The sequence below is a fragment of the Xiphias gladius genome, chromosome 5 (assembly GCF_016859285.1).
Source record: "Xiphias gladius isolate SHS-SW01 ecotype Sanya breed wild chromosome 5, ASM1685928v1, whole genome shotgun sequence".
NCBI classification, from domain to species: Eukaryota; Metazoa; Chordata; class Actinopteri; order Istiophoriformes; family Xiphiidae; genus Xiphias; species Xiphias gladius.
In genome coordinates, this window is record NC_053404.1 from 15,702,786 (window position 1) to 15,723,083 (window position 20,298).

The window sequence follows — 20,298 nt, forward strand, 5'->3', positions numbered from 1 at the left end:
AAAAAACAACAACTGAGTTTTCTCATGTACTTCAGCTGGTATCTAGCCATAGAGACAGCTTAATCTTTATTTGTCCATGGTTTGTGATATCAGCATCTTAAATTTTTGTCTACACCTCAGCAAAGTCAAGGTGATTGCAGTTGTTGTTTGTGGTGCTACAGAAAATACAAATACAATGTAAAAAAAGTGTCTTTGCAGAAACAATGCCTCCTTTACTCCTGATGGATGTGATCAGTTTTCACTGAAACTACTTTTTATTGAGGAAATAGTCTTTCTGAAAACTGTTGACAGTGTATCCTGTGGGTTATCCAGAGTAACAAGGACATTGTTTTGGAAAGAGATTCTGCTGTTACATTTTTAAACGTAATTTTTCAATGTTGTAATCTCCAAAAACAAAATTCAGCTCCCAAAGTGTAGGCAAAAAAAATTCAGTTGCTGACTCAAAACCTGGATAAATCAAACCAAATCTGCATGGGTAGTTAAAAGTGAGACCAAGTGGTAAACTAAATAAATAAACACATATGCAACCAATGTGTAGATGCAGTATAATGATGTAATATGTGGTAAAATAAATAAATAAATACATATGCAACCCATGTGTAGATGCAGTATAATGATGTAATATGTGCATGTAACTCACTTTCAGGGCATTTTATGTTTTATGAATTTAGCTTTTTCTACACCCCTATTATCACTGACCCAAATATAATGCAAAGGCAAAAAAAATACTGTACTGTATAAGTGATTAGCTTAAGCAAAGGAGCCAGCAGTGTTTGTCATAACGATTCCAGTGTGTAGAATTACTAAGTTGAGAAATACTAGATAGAAAAAAGTATAGCAAGTGAGAAAAAGCAGCTGTTTGCCTTTTCAAAAAATGTATAATTTTCAGAACAAGTTAAAGCAAATAAAGCAGGATGGAAATAGAAAGGGATGTGATTTATCCTTGCTTGGATGACTTCATAGTAACTCTAGAGGGTGTACAGTAATACTGATGAGAGCAAAGCAAGCAGGAACTGTAATTATATACTGAAGCCCCTCAGGGGCACTTTCCTTCACTGCTTCATTCTACAGCATATAATACAATGACATTGCAGGATGGGGCGGTGAGACCCAGTCTATACTTCATGCAAGCTCAGCATGCACAAATGTGTATAATGCCAGTGGGTGAGCATTTTATCATGGCTTTAATACGACATTGTGGACCAGTACGTGCAAACCATTTTAAAGTAATGCGCTGTCATCAGCTAAGCACATTCAGAGACTTTTATGTTATGTATACCAACTGCATGGGATAATAAAAGAATACCCAGCAAAGGCTTTACATACAGCATGTGAGAAATTACTTGTCATTCTCTGCTTGTGCAACGTTGGGCTTTATAAAAATAGGTAGCGGAAACCTCTACCTAATAAATATTTAAACTGATAAGAACTTTTACTACATTCACTAGAATAGGACTGGGAAGAAGTCCCTCACACTGATGATGGTCAATAATTAAGGTTACATCTACAAAATAAGTTTTTAAATCCTTTAGTGATGCTGCCTGTGAATTGAACAGAAAACTCTCTACTTCCTTCATATTATTTAAAATGGAAAATTAATGTAAAAGTCACCTATGTCTGAATAATAGAAAGCCATCACTTTAACAGCCATCACTATCACTGTTATTTATGTCTGAACAGGGCTAATGTGTTAAATACAGCTTGGCTGTGTTTTGGTTAGTTATGTGTGTTTCTCTGTCATTTAGTGTCAGCCTGACAAGACTCCTTTTGTACTCCTCTTGTCATCAGTGGCCCCTGATATCATAAATTCAATTTAGTCTTAATTTTGACAGCTATGCATTTGACAGCAATTGGTTCACAGGGCAGACTCTTTGTATTAGCCTGATTGATCAGACATACTGTAAGAACAATGGGGTTTTGATGCTATCTGTTTTTGTGATACAATGGCAAAGGGAAGTAGAGAGAGAGGGATGGCATGAAAACAACAAAGCTTCAGTATAATTTATAAATTATTAAAAGAAAGTGAAAGGAAGCCAGGTAAAACTTGTGAACAGATTGGAAGAGGTGAGGAAACATGTCAGATGTTGGATTAAAGAACAGTAAAATGGATTGCTTAGCACCTGGCATTGTCAAAATTGGATGACTTTCTACATTTTATCTGTCAGACTTCCAGTTCCAGAAGTAATTAGGTATGAGTTGATCACCAGAGGGCAGTATGACACTCAGGGTGACTGACCAGCACACTGTATATCAGGACAGTGGGTGCCTGGTGAGAAGGTCACGTTGCACACAGCAATGCAGAACCTTACAGTTATCCGTGTAAGAGGATATGTACTGGAATTAATGAGGACAAATTAATTAGTCTATATTCACACAGTACCAGGTGAAGAACTGTATATGTAATGGGACTTACTGTAGACTGTTCTGGAAGAAGTGTTATATTATTAGTTTCAAACATTCACTTTTCTTTTAAGCGAATCCACCTACAGCTTCAGTATGCTCCAGCAGTTGGCGGTGAGGCAGTTTGAATTCGCAGTTGGGAGCCGTGGCTTCCTGGTTTCCTATGTGCCTTTGTTGGGGCGCATTGCTTCTGGTCCTGTGCATCTGAAGAGGAACAAAGGATTAAGAGGGACTTATACCCCTTTCTCTCCTTTAATTACAGGGACCACCCCTCTTCATCACGCCTCATGTCCCTCTCTAATACTCCCCAAAGCCAGGCACTGACCCTGCTGGAATGCCTGGCACCAAAGGAAGCAGATTCCAGCTGCTTCCAGCACCGCTACCCTATGATACACTTATTTGAGCTCATAGCCCCGTGCTCCTTTGTCTTCTTAAGCCTCTTGAAGAGACCCTGATTCTGCATGCAGATGCTCCCCCTACTCATGAGTTGACTTCTTGTGCTCTGAAGTTAATACAGAACTCTTGTGTTTTATGTTTAATCTGGTGAAGCACACAGTAGTAGTAGTTTATGCACTGTGTTTAGCTGATTCATTGATTGACGAAATCAAGGCTCTACTTCCCAGTATGTGAATGTACAGCAGGTGAGCCTTCAAGTGATAGATGCGGGGCACTTAGGGCAGTAATTCCATTATACAGTGTGCATGGTAAAAAGTGATACACATGAATAGATAAATAGACATAAGCATACAAACAGTTCTTATGGTGCTTCTTCTAAGAATCTGAAAATTACAATCCTTAAGATTTCAATCTTTTTTTTTTTTTTTTACACCAGTTGTTTCCATTGTAACGTCAAGCATGGTTTAATACTACAGCAAGGTTAAATACCCTTGCTGAGGAGTTGGAGGTGTGCAGCCTGTCGCCTGCAACTCTTCATCTAAAAGCTCACTGTGGCTGCTCCTTCCTGTCCCATTACTCACTTCAGAAAACTAAAAATTATCCACTGATGAAAATCCTTCAAAAATGATGCACCTTTACTGAAAAAAATGAGTGTCAACAGTACGTAGAATTTTCCCTCTTGCACTATCTCATTTTTACAGCAATAGTTTGATAGTATAGGATTTACGCTTATATGCTTTCTTTTTAGTTAGATGAGAAGATCGATACCACCCTCATGTCTCTAATATGAAGCTACAGCCAGTAGACAGCTATCTTATCTTAACATAAACACCCGAAACAACGGGAAACAGCAAGCCTGAGTGTGTCAAATGGTAACACAAGCCATCTACCAGCATCTCTAAAGTTCACTAATTTACACGTTGTGTCTTATTTGTTCAATCTGTACAAAAAAGGAAGTGTATAAGCAACAATTTGTGGTTTTATGGGGTGTTGTTTTTGATACTTTGGTTATTGTACAGATTAAGCAAACACATTATAACATGTTAAATTGTGAGCTTTAGAGGTGTTGGTAGGTGGATTTTGTTACCTTGCTAGAAAGCCAGGCTAGCTCTTTCCCCCTGTTACCATGCTTTATGCTAAGCTAAGTTAACTGGCTGCTAGCAATAACTTCATATTTACCAGACAAATACGAGAGTGGTAAATATGTTCTCAATTAACTCTTAGTAAGAAAGTGAATGGGCATATATCTTGAAATGTTGAACTGTTCCTTTAACAGAATAACCCGCACTTGAATCCTTTTTACCTCCTGACTATCTTGACCTCTGATCCTCTGTGTTAAATAAAATGTTGTTAAAATGTCTCAGCATGTTTGCCACCAGACACAATATCAATCTACCTTGTCCTTGACAGGAAACGTATTACTTAAATAAGAACATACACAGCTACAGACTGATACTGGCAAACAAGCACAAGTGGTCTAAGTGATATTTTATTTGTGTTTTATTGATTTATTTCCAGGCTCCTGTCCTTTAGGATTCCTGCCGTGTGAAAATGGCCGGTGTTTCACCCCGGGGCAGAGATGTGACTTCAAAGACGACTGTGGAGATGGCACCGATGAAAAGGATTGTGGTACTTCCTGCTCCTTTGAAAACAGTCGCTGTGGCTGGAAGAGCTCCCTGGCTGATAATTTTGATTGGACGCTGGGGACTGGATCTGTCCAAGGCATAGGGCCTCCGTATGATCACACTTTGATGGATGAAAAAGGTATGTGATTGCAAAGTCCCCTTCACGCATTTTGTGAGTTGTTGATACACACTGAAACCGTCAAATAAAATGTGTTCCTTTTTGTTAACATTCAGTCTCTCAATAAAAAGAGAGATCTCTGCTGCTCTAGCATCCTGTCTGAATTACCATTGTATAATTGAACAAGTGCCCCTTCACTTTTGGGTGGATTTGTACAATCAGAGTGAATGAAACTGACTGAATGAAATCTGACTTTAAAACTCCAACCTATTAGACCCCAACTGCTGTGCTAGCTCTACACAATGTTTAATATATGCACTGTGTTTAGCTGATTCATTGACAAAATCAAGGAGCTACTTCCCAGTATGCGGATGTACAGCAGGTGAGCCTTCAAATGATCGATGCACTTAGGGCAGTAATTCCATTATACAGTGTGCATGGTAAAAAGTGATACACATGAATAGATAAATAGACATAAGCATACAAACAGTTCTTATGATGCTCCTTCTAAGCATTTGAAAATTACAATCCTTAAGATTTCAATCTCTTTTTTTTTTTTTTACACCAGTTGTTTCCATGGTAACGTCAAGCATGGTTTAATACTACAGCAAGGTTAAATACCCTTGCTGAGGAGTCGGAGGTGTGCAGCCTGTCGCCTGCAACTCTTCATCTAAAAGCTCACTGTGGCTGCTCCTTCCTGTTCTATTACTCACTTCAGAAAACTTTATCCACTGATGAAAATCCTAAAAGATTTGATGCATTTTCAATAGCCAATCACAAAAACCGATCACAATAAAAGCCATTCCATGTTTTGCCAGTTACGTTCTTTTGATGTGAAACAGCAAAAGCAGGAAATGTTCAGTTTGCGTTAGTAGTAACTTAATATAGCTCTGATACGTTGTTAGGAGAGTGAACATCAAACAACGAGGCTGATATGGCATGTAAAGGCAACTTGAATCCAGGTCAAGGATGGCAGACTCAGCGAATAAGAATTAAAACTACTATATAGAGAGATAATTACTGAATGTAAATATATCGATTAGCTATTGCTGAAAAATGTCCACCATAAGTAGTATCCGAAGCAGGGTTGGATTCCATGAAAATCTGAAGGTTTCTAGCTTTGAAATTTAAGTATATTTATAATTATAAGAAGCGATAGACGCTATGAAAAGCTATTTAAAATGTTTATTATTATTGATAGTTTGATCATTTTAAATTGCCACAAATCCGCAGAAAAAAAAACACAACAGCACAGACACAGATACAGTTTGGTTTTGTGTTCAGACACCTTCCGAAGATTTGACTGAAAAACTTACAGAGTAGTTCCTGTGTCAAAACACCGTAGGACATTAGGAGATGTTTCAAAGATTACTCTGTGACCCCTGACCCTCACGCCCCCACCACACTGTTTGCGACCTTGCTGTAATATGTCCCTGGCTGCAAGAGCTGCCCGCACAGAGATAGTTATCAATCCCTCTTTGCTTCATCTCCCTCGTTGCAGGCCTTCTCCTCAATCACTTCTTGTCTTCGTTTCTTTAGGTCATTTTGTCTATCTGGAAGCTACACCAGTGGGAGTCAGCGGTGATAAAGCTCATATTAGAAGCTCTGTTTGGAAAGAGTCCAGTGCCATCTGTAAGCTCATTTTCTGGTACTACATTTCCCACAAGGCATCAGGAACTATACGGCTGTTGATCAAGGTAAACCATCTGCTGGAGTGTGTTTTAATTTAGATATGGTTTTACTCTTCCCATGATAGTTTATGAAACGAGCTTTGCAGAGACCCACTGCCTTACACCAAGCATGGTTACCGTGGCTACACTCAGTCAGAAATAAAGCCTGATAATATTAAATCATGTTACTGTAGACAGTAATCACATCGTATTAGCGGTGCTATCTAGTGGTCCCAGTAATTTGTTAAAAAGAGCGGTGAGGCTGTCAATCTCTCTGCCTGTGTTTAATCTGTAGGGCAGCTGTGGGGGGGTGGGGGGTGATGTGGTGGTGCATGTGAGTGATGGGAATCATGGTCAGCCCTCAGCCCAGAGCAGCCCCACACCACCATCTGGGCATACACCAGCCCTGTCAACTCTCAAGGCTTCTTGTTTGTTAGGCGTTCAGCTATCTAGTTTTTTCATATGCATGGTTGACTTTCAGGGATTAAGATTTCTGCTTGCAGCTTTCTGCCATTGAAATTCTGCTTTGATTTATTCTGCCTCCCGCCTGTGGTCTGTATACGCTCATTTAACTTTGTCAGGTACGACTCAAGGTCAAAGTGCTGGAGTTGTGCAGGAGTAGATTCATTCAGTGATGTGAATGTGTGTTCAAATGTGTGGGTCACATTCTCACATATGCACAGCAGGATTGTTAGTGCGTCCTCGCGTGTGCTACAGAAACTGTTTTATGCAATGTGCAAAACAGGTCAGCAATTTATGTAAATTTTACAAAGTTTTTTGTTTGCTTCAAACAGCAAGTAGTACCCCGCCTCGCAAAATTTGCATATCATTACTCTTGTAAAAATGATACTGACGCTGTCTCATGCTGCAACAGCCAAGACCTGTAGTCAACGGAGCCCATGTTGTTACTGTTTTAGGAGAGAAAATCTAACATCATTCATTGGCATAGCTCGTTGGTGTGGTTTAAAGGTGGTTGACTAACCAATAAGACTAATAGGACAGTGGAAATCTAAACATGTCAACAAATACCATGGAAAGACGTTAAACAACACTGACTTGTTCCTACTAACAAATATAACCTGTGTAGTCAAAGCCTGATATAGCTCATTCATCTGTGACACCAGTGTTGTCCAAAAACTTTTAAACACACATCAGTGAGCCATTGCACTAGGTAACATACATATATACATATATCTTCATTACCATGAACATGGGCAATGTAGTTTAGTTTGAGTGGACCCCCCTGCAGTTATAAATACTTGCTAGCACACCAACTTTGTGGCTGAAAATAGTTCTCAACAAATACGCAATTTTAAACTTGTTTAGTGAAATGGACAAAAAACTCCAATCACAATGTTTTGTTTCTCATATACTGCTCATATACTCAGTCTGGCACCTGTGCATGAAGATGTTGTATTTATTGTGGCTGTTATGAATTTAAATATTGTACAAATTCCCTATCAATCATGCTATGGATTGCACATTAAAGTCTGCTGCAGACTGAATAACACTGCTGTCAGAAATTCAAATCATGGGATTTGCAACATTTTCCAGCCCAGCCCACTGGCTGTTTGATTGATTATGTGACTCTCTGAGAGGGATGAGATGATTTATGCATGTGGATATTTTACATGTCCGTGTTCACATATGGATGGAAAATGTAAAATTTGGCCTTTTAAAGAAGGTCAGCTCTTGAAATGAAAATGAGGCGATCGAATCATTTACACAGACAGAGGGGTGGTGAGTTCAGAGATCATCCTGTATGATTTAAAACATTGAGTGAAGTGCGTTGTCTGTGTTTTTGTGGAGTGTGTGTGGGTGAGAGAGAGAGAGAGAGACAGAGAAAACCAATATCTCAGTTCAGCTTCTTGTCCCTATAGTCTCCTATGACACATAAATGATGTTAAGTACATAACCTTCTAGGTAATGTATGACCAAGAAGACTCAAAGACATTAGCACTTACAGATTATTGCTTTGTGACAAATTTACAACATTATAGTAATTTTATTGCCTCAATGCGTCAAAAAGGCTACATAAATACAAACACACATTTTCTTAGGTATGGCTAGAAATACACACACACACACACACACACACACACACACACACACACACACACACACACACACACACACACACACACACACACACACACACTCTGTGAGCATCATAGTGTAAGTACAGTGTGAGCCATCTTTAAAGGTTGATTGAAGAACAAAGGGAGTTATGGTAATGACACTAGAGACAGAATGGGACGGAGGGGATTATATTTACCTGGCAAGTGTTTTCCCCCTGTGAAGTTCAAAAAGGGGCTCAACAGGCCTGTCTATTTATATCGCTGGGCCTGTGAACTGCTCCCAAGACTTGTTACTCATCACATTGATAACTGTCCTCAGCAGCAGAGCTGTCTACAAAATGTACAGTAGGCTAGTGCCTGAACAAAGGCAAGGTCTCAGAGTGAATGAGGAACAGTATAGCAGTCAGTTTTCAAACTCCCAAACTAATGGCTGTAATGTGTCTGCATCAATGTCAGGCCGTTTGATGTATGCATATGATAACGTTATGTTCACGAACGATCCAAATCCTTTCAATGTTACTATGGTACAAACGAAGGGAACCAAGTCGTACTTAGCGAAACCCATTCTTCTTATCATTGTGCCCACATTTCACTGCCTTTGCAATCCTTCACAAACACACACACAAAAACCCTATATTTCACTGAACACTAAATTGTTTTGATCAGCCCCGTTTCTTTCAAATAATGAAAGAGGCTCCCTAACCCAATAGCAAATAGTTTTTTAGACTCAATTCTTCCACTCCAAGCTTCCTGATTTTTCTCTTTATTGTAATGAGCAGCACTATTGCACCAATTCATTTTGAAAGAGCAATGGCCAATGGGGAAATTCTAAAACTTGGGTGACCGACCAGTGGTGCAAGTTCATCGCTCAGTCAGGGACAGACATTTGTGTTTGTAGGGGTGGCACTGCTGTTGCAGTCCAGCCAAAAAGAAAAAAGAACAACAAGTCGTTTTTTTCAATGGCTCCCGGAAAGGAAAGGACCCATACACCCCGGCTCCCTTCAAAGAGCTGTAATTCCAATCAATACTATAACTTTTTGTGCAAGAATATGTTACTTTTCAGACACCGTATATATTTCATATTTCATTTTGTGAAAGCAGGCAGTTTGTTTGCCTTATTTACAGATGCATTTTGAATCAGCATAATATTATGGTAATTGACATAAATTACTTTACAACAAAGCCTAATAACCTGCTATTAGCTCAATTATATTGTTATATATTGTGTAGTGAGTTCAAATGTGATCTGCCATTAAGGTGAGCCAAGCATCTTCCTGTCAGCCAGAGAGAAGACACTACTACCCAAGTAAAATATATAGCATCACAAGGCTAATCATTTGAAGATGTTCTTGTTAAGAAGCACATACCGATCACTAAAACAGCATACTAATATACCCACAATGTAGTAACATTATTTAACTAAGCAGAAAAAAGCTTTTGCACTCTGGATGGAAGGTGAGTCAGCAGAAAAACAGCTACCAGTGGTTCTATAAAATGAAAAAGCCATGGACACAAATTGGATTTCAGTTTAGGGGAACATTCAGTGTATGGTTAAGACATTCAGGACCCCAAAATTTCAAATTAAAGAATCGCAGATTAAATTATACAAATATATGTCCACTCATCACTTTAAGCAAACTGAATTTGTGGTTGCATTAGTCCATGAAATGAAGCTTCAGACTGATCAAATAAATGCCTTGGCTGAAATGCCACCCAGACATCAAGTATGAGCTACGTATGCCAGTATCATATGCTCGTCAGTCATTCTAAGGCTGGTTTTATTGATTGAGCCTCCATGATATAAATCTGGGTAAATGCTGTAATGCTGCCTATTAATCTATTCTCTACTTTCAGAGTAACAAGATTATTTCAAGCCAGGGCTCCATTGGCATAAAACAGAGGAGACACCTTGTATACGCCTGACCCAAGGGTGCATTTTAATAGGCATTCAAACTGCAGGGTAGAATGTGACATTGCTCGTCCTCTGCTTCTGAGTACATTAGAGTAGGTATCTTTTGCTGCAGTCAGTCCTATGGTTGCATCTTGCAACTTTAAGTACAGCAAGTTTGATGTCTCAGTCTGTAAGAGCTTACTATGTGTGTGATGTTTAGTCATTGCACTGAACTAAAACTGAATAAATGATGTGATGTCATACACCTGCAGTAATTCTGTCACCTTTGAAAAAAAACAGAGGATGAGGAAGCTGATATGAATTACTCCAGATTTAAAACAGTGTTAATATTAGACTCATGAAATTCGGGAAGATGGTAGATAAATCTGTACTATCCTCTATTAGATACACTGGGGTTTAACCAGGCAGTGCTTCTCCGTATTGACCTGACGCTGAAGTAGATTTTAACAACAGCCTCCAATCACCTCAAGTGAGAATCAAAATCTAAAGTATGTTTGTTTCCACAAAATGGATGCAATTTGAAGAGAGAGTCGCAATAAGGATATTCCAATCCACATTACCTCCTCTCAGTTGGCCAACAAATTGCTGTTAGGTTGCTTACATAAGCATGTGACGCATCAAGCTTGCTTTGGCTTTACACTTAAGGAATAAGGCTGCCATTCTTTTCCCATGAAAAGAATCAAACCAACATGTTATTCCATCCCTTAATACTTTCTGACTTCCCTACCCTGTCTGTGGCACTAAGCCCAAAGTACTGGTTCCTATTGAAGATGTACAACCATGCTTGCAGCTCTGTGAGGCTGTACTTGGATACAGCGGTTGTAGCATTGAATGCTAACATCATTATGCTAACATGCTCACAGTGATAGTGCTAACATGCTGATGTTAAGCATGTAATATTAGGTTCACCATCCTAGTTTAGTTTTTTAGCTTGCAAACATTTGCCAGTTAGCATTAAATACAAAGTACAGTTGACAGGCGATGTCATTAGTTTTTCTGGTATTGTCGTAAACCAAAATACTGTGCAAATTAAAATTGGACCTGATGATGGCACTAAAAGAGAAGTCAGGGATCACCAAAGTCATAAGGATTCATCCGCTCAAGACCATGAATGTCTAGTACAAAATTCATGGCAATCCATCCATTAGTTGTTGAGATATTTCAGTCTAGACCAAAGTGGTGGACCAACTGATACACTAACATTTGCCATCCATAGAGACCAGCCATTAATGTGGCTAAAAACAGGTCACAATTCTAATTGTAGAATACACCTTCTGATGCTACTAAGTCTTCAGTGATGAAGCCAGGGTCATAGGGTGTTTCAGGTCTTTGATCATCAGATTAAAGACGACCCAGCCCCCGACTTGTGTACAAGTGGCACACTAATCCAGGGATCCAATCTCTAGATCCACAGACACCGTAAAGCTCTTTCAGCAGCCTCCAGAATGTTGTGGTTGGCTCTTCTATAGTGCAGTCCTTTTACTCCAAGGAATTTGAGAGTATGCTGTAATGAATGGCCAGCAAAGCCCCAGCACCCAACTTTGACTGGTTCACAGTTTGCTCTCCAGCCATTGCTCCAGCACTCTTTAACATAATCTGTGTATTTAGCCATTTAGCACTCCTTTGTCTTCTTCAATCCAGTCTTTCCAGGGGACAGTAAATACCAGCAGGAACACTTACTTTGTAGACTCCAGTATTAACACACTGTCTGGCCTGAGCGGAGTTGTCGCGATGTTTTCTGGCAACTTTGCCTGCCTTCCTAGGTCGACTTGGAGCTGTCAGTCCTGTGCAGTGGCAAGAAGCCCTCCCGAGGAGCTAGTCAGATGTGCCTTCTCTTCTGAAAGGCCACTGATGGGGAGCTGCAGCTTGGTGGAATGCCCATAAAGGGCAATGCTGCTTAAGGTCCAAGGGGGACCTGACCCCCTCCAGAGACTAATGGTCTTCTCTAGTACCTCCACTGTTGCCAGTGGCACCTCGTAGACAGTAGCTGCATAGACACGAATGAGCTTCTAACTTTCTCTCTGAGTCATTTTGCAACTAAATCTAGCAGAAATCACAGCACAGCCGATGTCTTTAATTTATGTGTATGGTGATTTTGTCAGAAAATGTCGCGATTATCAAAACAGATGGTCGCAGTGCCGAGCGGCAGCTTGGAAGTGACTGCTGGTTAACATGTAGTCTTAATGGGCTGCGTTTCAATCACTGATTCATACTTCATACTTGTTCTGTTGTTGACAACAGAAACAGAAAAACATATAAATGAGAATGGTTTTATTGGGAATTCAGCTGTAATAAATACTGTATATGTGAGTACAGACAGTAGGAGAGAAGCAAACAGATAAAGGGGGGTCCAGCCTTATACTAGGTTTTGACCTAGTCTTGTTATTTAGTGTATTAACTTTTGCTTTATGCTTTTGTAGATGTAACTGTTGCAGAGAAAGAGATGTTAATGTTACCATGTTAATGTAGATTTTTCCTTTTCTTTCCACCCTTTTGTCCTTTTTTTAATGAAAATATTTGACTGAACTGTCTTTTTAGTTTTGTACTGTAATGTTCCTTGGTTTTATGCTGTCAATGTTTATGATATGTACTTTGAGCAGTTGGCTTTTTAATTAAATTTCTACTACCTTTACCATAAACTCTGTGCTTGAGTCAAATAAGTGTATATTTATTTTGATGTAGTATGACTTTGTGAGTGTCTCATTCATGTTTTTGACATGACATTAAAAACCACCACTGAGATGCTGGCTCGTAAAACATAGATCCACCAAACTCGTTTCAAGGTCACATTTGTTGTTTAAGGATTTTATTCATGATTTAGTGCCTTTCTAGTACCATTGAAAAAGACAGAGAGGACTTACAGATGAATACACGTCAGTCTGTCTCTTAATATGTTCCATATGTGGCATGAGAAAAATCCATTACCATAACTCAAGAGCATAGTTTCAGTCTGAATAGCATGTCTCAAGGCAGGGGAACTTATTACTACAATGTTATGGTAATGAGACTTCAATGACTCCTCTTAGATGGCAATCACTCTTTCTCAGCAGCTGCATTCTGTCAGAAAGTTAACTCATTTTAACTTAAAGTTCTTCACTTTTGACGTCTGAATCAATGATACTCAAAGTTTACATTTACAATCATCACTGCTATAGCTTTAAATCCACTATGTGGCTTTTCGACATGATATTCCAGTTGACGTTAGCTCCTTTGGTGCAACCAGACTAGTGTGTGAAATGCCACCACGTGATGATCTTTTGACATCACTTCTCTTCTCCACAGACAGAAAACAATTTGTTGGAAGTGTGGAATAAAACAGGGCATCAGGGGAATAAGTGGAACCGAGCAGAGGTCCCCCTGAGGAAGCTGAGGAACTTTGAGGTGATATTTGAGGGGATTCGCTCGAGGGATGTGAGCGGAGGAGCTGCTCTGGATGACCTGGATTTCATAAACTGTTCCCCAAGTAGGTGATATATACCAACAGTACACACTTTTTTAATCAGTTTGAGTATTTCCAACAGATGGAACCAAAATATAAAAAATATTAAAAAAAACAAGATTAAAGGACAAACTGAAAAAAAATTGCAGGTCGAACAGGACCAGCTTTTGGAGGCCTAGACAGATGCTACATACACTAACTGATACTACACTAATGACAATACTACTACTAACTATACAGTCAATACTCAAAAAATTAAAATCAAGCTACTACTTTTCCTCTCATCTAACCTTAGTCATACACTTTCAATTTTTTTGCAAATTAGATTTCCAAACTCTCCACACCACCAAGACTTGATTTGTACGGGACCCCCAAAGTCCCAAGATTATATTTTATCTATTATTATTTTATGCAAACAGAATTTTAAAAATTCGTTTTCACTTTTTTCCAGGGCTGCAGGTGTTCCTGTTTGTATGGTAAATCCTGAAAGGGGTGTTGAATACAAGGCAGTGCAACTGAATTTTAGCCACATTACAGCGTCTTGGGATGGCAATATAGGTCAATTAGTATGTCCACCACTTTGGTCAGGACTGAAAAATCTCCACATCTGTTGGAGGGATTGCTACTCAATTTTGTGGTCATTAATAGTCCCCAGATGATGAATCATAATCTCCTTTCATCTAGCCCCATCATCAGGTCACAATTTTTTTTATTTTTAATTTGGATTATGACCAAATACCTGCAAAACTAATGACATTTCCATCAGCCTCATCTGTAACTTTGGATTTTGACTTAATTAGCAGATGTTGCCATGCTATCATGATATACTAAGATTGCTGAACATGGTAAACATTACACCTGGTAAACACTTAGGTGTAAATTAATGTTAAAGCACTGCTGTGCCCAAGTGCAGCCTCACAGAGCTGCAGACCCCCATATGTAGTCTTGTAATTTGATAGGGGGGTAGCATACATGGAATTGTCACAGGTTTTTCACAGATTAGGCCAGCATTACTCAGGGAAAGCTTATTGGTAAATAATTGCCCTGGTAATGAACACTGTAGACTGTTTTAGGTGTTTAAAATTCAAGTACTGTAGGTGAGCAAAGTAGATGGAAAATGTCTTGAAATTTCATTGTTTCAAAATGGAGCACTGGAGTGGAAAGTTTTTAAAGTCATAAATCTCCCCACCTGGCAAAGTAATCAGAGTCAGTGCTATTCAGCAAACCTCTGCACATATATTAAAGTTGCGTTGTGTAGGGTGGGAGCACAAATCTTTCTTATTGCCTATTTTATTTTGAAGTTGCTTTAATTTTACAAAACTTTTAAAAGTTTGAGAAAAAATATTAACTTGTTAAATCATTTGCTGTCAGTCAGGTTTTCATACCAGCTTATATATAACTTTAGCTAAAAAGTCTTGAAAATAAACCTTAACCTTGTCTTTGAAGATTGCTGGACCCATGGATCGACTCTTTGTAAATGTAAGATTAAAGTACACCAACGGTTGATGCAAGCCCTTCCAAATTCAAGGTTTCTTAAAGCACCTGAATAAGTAATCATAACAGTAAAAGTGACCTAGAAAATACCAAACTACTAAATTTTAGTCTGTATTGCAAAATGTGAATTACATGACAGTAAACTTTTCCTCCATCCTCCATCCTTCACAAGTGAGATAATTATGCTGTGAAATCATTTTCTGATCTTTCCAACTGATAGGTTTGGGTGTGAAACAGACTCTGTTACTGGCACACACAGTACATGGAGACAGACAGTAGATAGAGAGAGCTAGTATGTCTTAAAGGGAGAGCGTTCGATTTTCTGTGTGTGATGACAGACGCTGTCAGTCTCCATTTAATGTTTATGTCTGAGCCAGATATTCCACATTAAAAACAGGACCTGACACAAGGCTGGACAACATGTGGGATATTTCCTGGCTCTGCCAAGGTTCTCTCCAACACACAAATATAAACACAGTGACACAGAGAGACATAAATACTGACCTACAGACAAGCTGAGACATAGATGAAAACACACTGAGAGGTGTGCATGCAAAGAGTGACAAGCAAACAAGCTGTCTGTCCAAAACTAAATGACCTCCAACTAACTAAACTAACTTCCATCAAATTTAAATGCGTCCCAAGACGGGTTTTCAGTGTATTCTATGATGATATTAACCCTGCTGACCTCCTAGAATGAAGTTCAACTCTTTCCTCATTTAAGTCATCATTTAATGTCTCTGCCTTTAATGTTTAAAAGTGCACACACATCTACACGCACGCAAATAATGTAGTTGTATGTGTGCTTTATCTGATACACCTGATCTCTTTTCCTTCCTCTCTGTTCCATCTCAAACAAGTCGGAGCAGAAGGAAGGAGGCTTTGATTTCCCTGACAGGCCTTTGCCTGCTTTTGTTTATTCTCTTCTCTGCTGCTTGCGCTCTTTGATGCAGAGAAGAAGAAGGCTGTGTTTTAATAGGACACAATTGTTCATCGTAGCATTTGCTCTGATGCTAGATTTAATTTATTATTTTTTTTAATGGAAAAGGGTATATAGGTTCCTGTCTAATGGTCCAATTCTAAAAAAGATTAAATAAGCTTACTTGATGAAGAAAACAAACTTGAAGCCTACTTGCTTCCCCTTTAGACCTGGTTCTGTGTTTGTCTGTGTGTGTTTTAGATGCTGTGGAGCCAGTCAGCTGTCCTGCAGTCACAGACTTTGTATGTCATGATGGCAACTGCATTGAGTCCCACCTGGTGTGCGACAACAAGGCAGACTGTGTTGATGAATCAGATGAGATAGACTGTGGTGAGTAGAAATGGGGAAATAGATTTTATTTGGCATTGGAAATTAATATGTCTTATTTTAGACATGAAAAACAACTTTCAACCCACATTTCAAACCGTTTTCTTCCATCTCTCTCTCTCTCTCTCTCTCTCGCTCCCTCTGCATTTTTTTCTCGTAGACCATATAGTTGGCTTGCCAGGTGCTTGTAATTTCAACATGGATGAAAACCAGTGGGAAGAGACCTGTCAGCTTTCTCAGGACCCTGATGATGACTTTGATTGGAGGATAGGTCACCGGACTGAGACATTAGGAACTGGACCGCACACTGACCACAGTCCGGGTCAGTACCTGTTCTGCTGCCAAACATGTCTCCCAGAAATTACATTGATATATAAGTCTTCCACATTAAAAAAAATATACCACCTGTCCATGCCCTCTATAATGACAATATAAACATTTTTTATGATGTTTTATGATGTGACATAAAATAACACTAGGGTTAAGATTTGGTTATGTTCAGGCACAAACACAACTTGATTAAGATTAGGGAAAGAGTATGCTTTGGGTTAAAATTACTTTTTTGTAAAGGTTAGGGGAACTTTAGCTTCATGGTTACGATAATAGCTACTTGGTTAAAGTTTGGGTGTGATTTTAGGTTATGTTTAAAAGAAACCAATGCTGATGGTTGGAAAATGGACAGCAGTCTCCTGTGGCCCATGTTATGTTGTTTGCTTTGTTCACCAATCCAACCACCCCAACCTCCTCCCTACACTAACTTTATCGCTCTATTATAAAGCCACCCAGCGTTTGTGAGTTTCACTGACCTCTGACCTCTTTTTCGTGACAGAATGAGCATAAACACAGTTGTAATTTTATACTAGGGCCTTGTTTATATTCTAAACTTGCTACATGTGTTTGCTTTCTGCCTTCTTGGTTTGTGAAAGATTAATAATACTGTCGAAAAAACATTGTCAAAATTAAGACCAAACAACTTCTGCATCATCCCGGCATGCTCCTCGTTTCCACCTCTCAGGCAGCTCAGTGCGGTGCCTTTGTAATTACAAATTGACAGCCCGGAGACAGGAGCTTCCGACAAGCATGTGAAGGCAGGGTTAATAATACATCCTGATCAATGTCATGCTGTGTCAAACTGAGCTTAACAGCAATGGACTTGTTGTTTGTCTTGTATACAGTGATCCTGCTGCATCAAAACATGATTTTTTGCTACTGATTAATTGGAAGTTAATCTTGGAGTATAAATCACCATCAGTGGTGCAGAGGTTATATTTGCCCTCATACATACATATATGCAAGGTAATGTAAAACCTCATTTCCATGTGACTTTGCATGCAATTTCCATTCATTAATTATTGCATTGTACGTTGGCTGTCACTATTTCTTCTGTTTGTTGATGCAGCTTATCTGATACATAAGGAATAGCAGCATGAAAATAATGAAAAAATTAATTACAGTTTTGTATGGCAGGAGTGCATTTATGGGGAAACTATTTAGCAGTGTACAGTTTGCTTTGATTCATAGAGTGAAAATGAAGCATAGGACAACAAGCAATGCAGAGCCATCAACAATAGTTAGATTTAGGGCATTCTTAAACATTTGCTGTTTTCTGCTTCTCAAAATTTAAGCATTTGCTTCTTTCTCTGTCATATTTGATTGTAAAATAAATTCCTTGGGATGTTGAACTGTTAAGCAAGAAACATTTTTGAAGACTTCACCTTTGACTGGAAAATTCTGAGGCAGTTTTTTGACTATTTTGTGACCTTTTTTGACTGAAGCTGTTGTTTTAAGCGTAGAAATAAATGGCAGATTCATACATTTCTGTATGCAAATAATTTTTAGTTGCAGCCCTAGTTAGATTATTTTTGGATAGGATCACACATGGAATCTTTGGTAACACCAAATCATCATATCATCCAACATATTGCAGAAATTGGCCATAAACTTAAAAAGTAAGTGTTTTTACATAGTTGACAGTGTACTCACATAACTGATTGTCCCCTTCTGCGATGTACTGTAGCTATAATTCTTCTTTATATTAGCTGACAGTGGGTTGCTGAGTCCAAAGCCACTTCTGATAGTCCGGTTGAGTTTATTGATCGAAGAGATGAATCTGGGACACCGGGTGCTGTGTCATAGAATGAACTGATGATCTCACTACAGTGCAGATCAATAAACCTGGCCATCCGTAACACACGCACACACGAACACACACACACACACACACACACACACACACACACACACACGAGAGCTGAACAAGACACGACTCTGCCGACATCATGTATTTGCATTATCATGCACAGACTTTGTTTTGATTTTTATTGTTTGAGTCAGTGGGGAAGAATCCAGTGTTGTGGGTTGGAGCAGAGTTTGCTGTGTGCTCTGGATTGTGTTGGCCTTAAATCCCTTTTAACTCATGTGGAAAACTCCCACTTTGTTCTGGCATCGCACAGATGCCGTCTCATCTCTGAGCCTAGCCAAGCTGAAGAAGCTCTGTGGAGCTTTTGGCTGTAGGCTACAACATTTCACAACAACAATAATGCTTTCTTCTGTCCAGATATTATGGACTGTATATTGGAATCAACAAAAGAAAAGTTATTGGATTTCTTTCTTGCAGTAAAGCTGCATTTGGATGGTTAAGCAGGGTTTAGCTGTGAATATTCTTCCCCTGCACAGTGACTTATTACTAAAATCTTACATAAATGTACTTCAGATGTGAAGTGTTCTATACTGTATTTATCTCCAAAGGAGGTGGAGGGAACTTCCTGTATATACGCTCAGCCATTCAGAGGGAGGGCGACCTTGCCAAGCTGACAACAAGGAGTCCATTTCCAGCGAGCATCGGCCTGTGTCACCTACGCTTCTGGTTCTTCATGCACGGCTCTGACAGGATGGGAACACTGAAGGTGATCTAAACTGAGCCACGTTTCCATAAACGATTCAAAGTCTTTTTGTTTTTAGTCTTTGTCATGCATCAAGCTTCCAAACATCTTTTCTTTTTTTTTCCTTTTTTGCCATTTGCTGCCAGATGATCCATCACAGTCAACCTGAAGGCTTCATTTGGTTTTGTCAGAAATTGCTGTCAAGCTTTACTGAACCTCTCACTGTTACACTTCGCTTTCCGTCTATCACCCGATACCCACAGGAAGGAATGAAAGTCTCCCTGCCAGGAAATAATCCATCAAAGCACATCACCTTACAAACTTTATTATCATATCCATCTTTTCATGTTTTTTTAGGTGTCTTTGTTAGCTGCGTTAATTTCAAAACAACAAACAATAAGCATATGTTAAAAAAAAAACTAATTAGAAAGGATGTGTGCTCTAGAAAAAATACATATAGCAGTAGACTAGGTGCTTGTAAATGTAGTTTAACTCAAAATGGCTCCAGTATTGTCCTTTTAAGGTTAAAGTAATTACACTTACGTCAAACCAAAAATGTGGTCAATTGCAATGCTGTATAGAGAGAAGTTAGTAAGATGTGAGATAGACGTGTATGTTTTAAAACAAGGGATGAGGACCAGTGATAGGATGTAACTAAGTACATTTACTCAAGTACCCTGTGAGAGCACAATCTGAGGTACTCATAGTTGAGTATTTCCATTTAATGCTACGGTACTTTATTCTTCTACTCTACTACAATTCATAGGGAACTATCATGCTTTTTACTCCACTACATTGATCTGTCAGATATAGTTACATTGCAGATTACGATTATTTATGTTCAAAAATATGATTAAGACGATATGATTATATGATTATTCATAAAATATGATTCCTTATTATAGATTAAACTACCCAACAACCTATAAAGTAGTTAGTAGCCAGTAACATTAGCTCAACCCCAACCAGATGGCACAT

General features: G+C 38.9%; 1 protein-coding gene across 1 annotated transcript in view; it reads left to right on the plus strand.

The window, feature by feature from the left end:
- malrd1 (MAM and LDL receptor class A domain containing 1) overlaps nt 1–20,298 on the plus strand; it is a 56,432-nt gene that overhangs the window by 24,957 nt on the left and 11,177 nt on the right. Inside the window, exons 19-24 of the mRNA XM_040126354.1 lie at nt 4,315–4,560; nt 6,079–6,236; nt 13,482–13,662; nt 16,313–16,441; nt 16,599–16,760; nt 19,187–19,344. Of these exons, the coding sequence (XP_039982288.1) occupies nt 4,315–4,560; nt 6,079–6,236; nt 13,482–13,662; nt 16,313–16,441; nt 16,599–16,760; nt 19,187–19,344 (1,034 nt within the window). The remainder of the gene's footprint in view (nt 1–4,314; nt 4,561–6,078; nt 6,237–13,481; nt 13,663–16,312; nt 16,442–16,598; nt 16,761–19,186; nt 19,345–20,298) is intronic.